Raw genomic sequence first — 3,776 nt, 5'->3', positions numbered from 1 at the left:
CTCTTTTGTAAATGTTGTAAAAGACTAATAAAAGCAAAGTTATTGCAGTCATGAGTTTGTTGTTTCTAACAGGAGACTGGTGTGGACTCACAGCATAAATGCATCAATATGGTCAGTAAACCCTCAAAACATCATTTTAATACCAGAAAACATTCAAACTCAAGATTATGAACCAAAGCTGCTCTCCTAAATTGGAAATTAAAAAAAAAGAAACTACTGCCCATGAAAGTGCATATTGTTCGATTCCATGTCTTTTTTTCTGTCTTCCTCTGTCCACCCCCCTTTTTGCTTTGCAATACATCACTGTAGACAAATGGCGAATAATCTTGCCCGGCTTCATGCTATATACTTTAATGAATATATATTAAATTGACTATATAACATCATCATTTCTAATCTCTTACTATGACGTTTGTTTGTCTCCTTCTTGCTTTGTCACACAACACAGACAGCGGAGATGAATGGCTGATTTCACTGTGTGTTAGTAAAAAAAAAATGTTAATGCTAATGTAGCACAATAGAAGGACGCACGTCCTCTCAGTCTGTTAGCGACAGTGTTTGTTTTTATGGAAGAGTAGCTGCGCTTTCCTTCAGTCACTGTGATCTGATGATCAGAAAACCAAACAAACAAGTCCCCGTTGATCCCCTCGATCACTCTTTCTTGTGTTTAAGCTCCTTACTAAAAGGGAGGCATTAGTCCATTATGTGCACAACTTCGAATAACGTGACTTTTTTATTTAATTGATTCATCAGTGATTTAAATCCATAAAAAAATTGAATTTGGTTTTGAAAATAGGAGATCATCTCTCGTCATCGTCTCATCCAACAAATCCACAATCGGAAAAGTGTTTATAGGTTGGTTTTGATATGATCATGTTTGCATTTTAGCCTAGGAACATGGGGAAAAAAACTACATTACATGTGCAGTGAATGACTGAGGGAGAATAGATGTTATTCTCTCACGTAATACAGAGACGGACCAGCAGTCAAAGGAACCGGGAATCACTGCGATCTAAGGTCAAGGGTCACAGATAGCTGTCCACTCGCTCCCACGTCTGCATGTCTGTGAAGAAGCCCTCGCACAGGCCGAAGCCCTGATCCAGCGTCAGAGGGATGGCCTGCGCCTCCTCTTTGATTTCCTCCCACGGCTGCAGCACCGCCTCCTCCGGCTGCTCCGGGAACAACGTGGCGGGCTCGTCGAAGCCGTGCAGCGGGTGGTGTCCCTGGAGCAGGTGGTCGTGGTCCAGCTGCGGGTGCTGGTGCTGCGGGTGCTGCTGCTGCTGCTGCTGCTGAGGGAGGTGCAGCTCCGCCATGTTGACGGCGCACTCCATGGAGGCGGCGCTCAGGCCGGCGTAGCCGTACGGCTGGTGGTGGCTCACGTGCTGGCTCTGGCCCAGCACGTCGCCTCCGTCGCACCACCTCCCCAGCCCCGCCGCCGCGTGCTGCCTCCCGCCCTGCAGGGAGACCTCCATCTCGCAGCCCAGCGAGCTCAGCGCGGTGTTGATGTCCAAATCCTCAAAGGTGCTACAACTCCCGCCGAGGACGTCGTCGAACACGGACGCCAGGTCGAAGTCCCCCCGCAGGATGTCCGCCTTGTTGGCCTCGGTGGCTAACAGAGGAGACTCCGTGGCCCTCGCCGCCTTGTTGCCGCTCTTAGAGGCCAGCTGCTTCCGTTTGCCGCTCACCCCTTGGTAAAGGCAGCCATTTTGGATGGCGGGGTAGCCCTGAACCAGTTTGCTCTGTCTGTGCACGTTGCTGCTGCTGCTGCTGCTGTAGTGGTTCGCCGACAACCTTTTGCGTTTGAAGATGCCATTGACAAACATGTCGGCGTACTGAGGGTCAATCTGCCAGAAGCCTCCTTTCCCAGGCTCGTCCTTTTGTCTGGGGACCTTCTTGAAGCATTTGTTGAGCGACAGGTTGTGGCGAATCGAGTTCTGAGAAAAAGACGAGGGCAAAGAAATGAAAACGAGGTTCAGCATAGACCCGGAAGCTTTGATCAAATTTACATTTGTCTTACAAAAACAGAAAATGCAGCGATGTACGGGCGCCGGGGAGCGTGGGTGTTCAGAGGTATTGTTGTTGTTTGTACAGGAGAGCAAATGTACCTAATGAGGCTTTTGAGAGAAACAGGCGGCTCTATGCATTTCAAACATGATCAGCTGTGCTTAGCTGCCATCTCTCTCAGGAGCCCTCATTAACACACACACACACACACACACACACACACACACACACACACACACACACACACACTAGAGTGCTTTCTCCACCTCATTCTCTATTCCCCTCAGACAAAAACCTCATATGAGCACTCTCAGGAGGATGGAAATTTTAGATACTCTTGGATTAAAAACACTTGTCATGGAAAGTATCTGAGCCAGCTCTGAGAAACTAATCAAAGAACAAAAAAAAAGTGACATACTTCACCGATTTTTCGTTTTTTTTTCTTTCTTTCTCTTTTTTTAGGCTACATTTTGCATTTGTTTTCTCACTATTAAAAAAAAATGTACATATATATGTTTGACGTCCTATATCCAAAGGATGTGGTGTGTGATGGTGACACTGGAGTCAATTGCTCACCTCACCATTTATCACTCTCATAAATAATAGAAAGACACTTGTTCGTCTCGGTTACCTGCCAGCTGGGCTCCGCGTGTCTGTAGTAGCAGAAATTCTCTGTTATCCAGTTATAGATGGTGGAAAGAGTCACTTTGGGCTGCTTGCTGGCTTCCATGGCCATGCAGATCAGGGAGGCGTACGAATAAGGGGGCTTGACTTTGGGGTTGGTTTTGTAGTCGACCTCCACCGGCGGGCTCGCCTGGATCGGGACCTGCGGGTATCCGGGCGACGGGTGCGCGTAAGTGGGGAACCGCGGCGCGACGGTGGACTCGCTGCCGGAGGTGACGGGGCTGCCGAGGTACAGGGGCATCCCGGTGGCCGCCGTGTCCCCGGCCGGAGGGCTGGACGGGGAGTCGGTGCCGGCCCTGGGGAAGCCCAGGCGCTTGAAATAGAGGTGGTGCTGGGAGGACGGGCAGCCCGGTCCGGCGCCGCCGGGTCGCTCCGGGTCCGCGCTGAGGATGGAGAAATTCTGGAGCCAGTGGAGGCTCGTGAGGCTGTCGTCGAGGGGGGCAGAGTCACACCCGGGGACCTGATCCTCCGGGTAGATGGACAGCCACTTCTCTTTGAACTTGTTGGCCACGTCGGGGCTCGTCAGGACCGGCATCCTGTTGCAGTGCGCGCAGTGATGGCTGAAGACGGTCAAACTGGCATTTAAAGTCCAGTCCTGATTTTAGATAAAACACAAAGAAAAAGTTAATTCATTAAAAATACTTCTGACATCAAACGACCATTAAAAAAAAAACATCTTAAAGGAATCCATAAAGTAATGTAATTAATCCCTAAACGGTGCGTAATCGTCGTACCTCGGATGCAGCCCTGCAGGAGGAGATGCTCCGTGTGCACCTGTTGCGGTCCGTGCCTGCCTCTCTCTCTCTCTCTCTCTCTCTCTCTCTCTCTCTCTCTCTCTCTCTCTCTCTCTCTCTCTCTCTCTCTCTCTCTCTCTCCTCTCCTCTCCAAGGACTCAGTGTCTGCGCAACAAGTGCGGCCGGGGGGGAGAGAGGATCGTCCAGCAGCAGCTCATATGTGGCACACACAGACACGCGCGCACAAAAAAAAAAGCACTCAAGACTGATCCATGTCAAAGCAGGCTGTTACTTATCCAAACGCCCGGCTCGGCAGGAGTGTCTGTGGGAGGTAGAGATGAGAGAATATGAGGA

At 50.1% G+C, this 3,776-nt stretch overlaps 1 protein-coding gene across 1 annotated transcript; it reads right to left on the bottom strand.

Annotated features, from left to right (window-relative positions):
* Positions 1-738: 738 nt before the first annotated feature.
* On the bottom strand, positions 739-3,257 carry foxj1b (forkhead box J1b). Its single transcript, XM_030098181.1, has 2 exons — positions 2,636-3,257; positions 739-1,934 (listed from the first exon to the last, which is right to left on the bottom strand). Exons 1-2 carry the CDS (start codon positions 3,221-3,223, stop codon positions 1,026-1,028), a joined length of 1,497 nt encoding a protein of 498 aa, XP_029954041.1. The 5' UTR covers positions 3,224-3,257; the 3' UTR covers positions 739-1,025.
* Between the last annotated feature and the right edge of the window lie 519 nt (positions 3,258-3,776).

This window comes from Salarias fasciatus, chromosome 8 (assembly GCF_902148845.1).
Source record: "Salarias fasciatus chromosome 8, fSalaFa1.1, whole genome shotgun sequence".
NCBI lineage: Eukaryota > Metazoa > Chordata > Actinopteri > Blenniiformes > Blenniidae > Salarias > Salarias fasciatus.
Note: the sequence above shows the minus strand (reverse complement) of the source record. Positions and strands in the feature narration are given on the sequence as shown.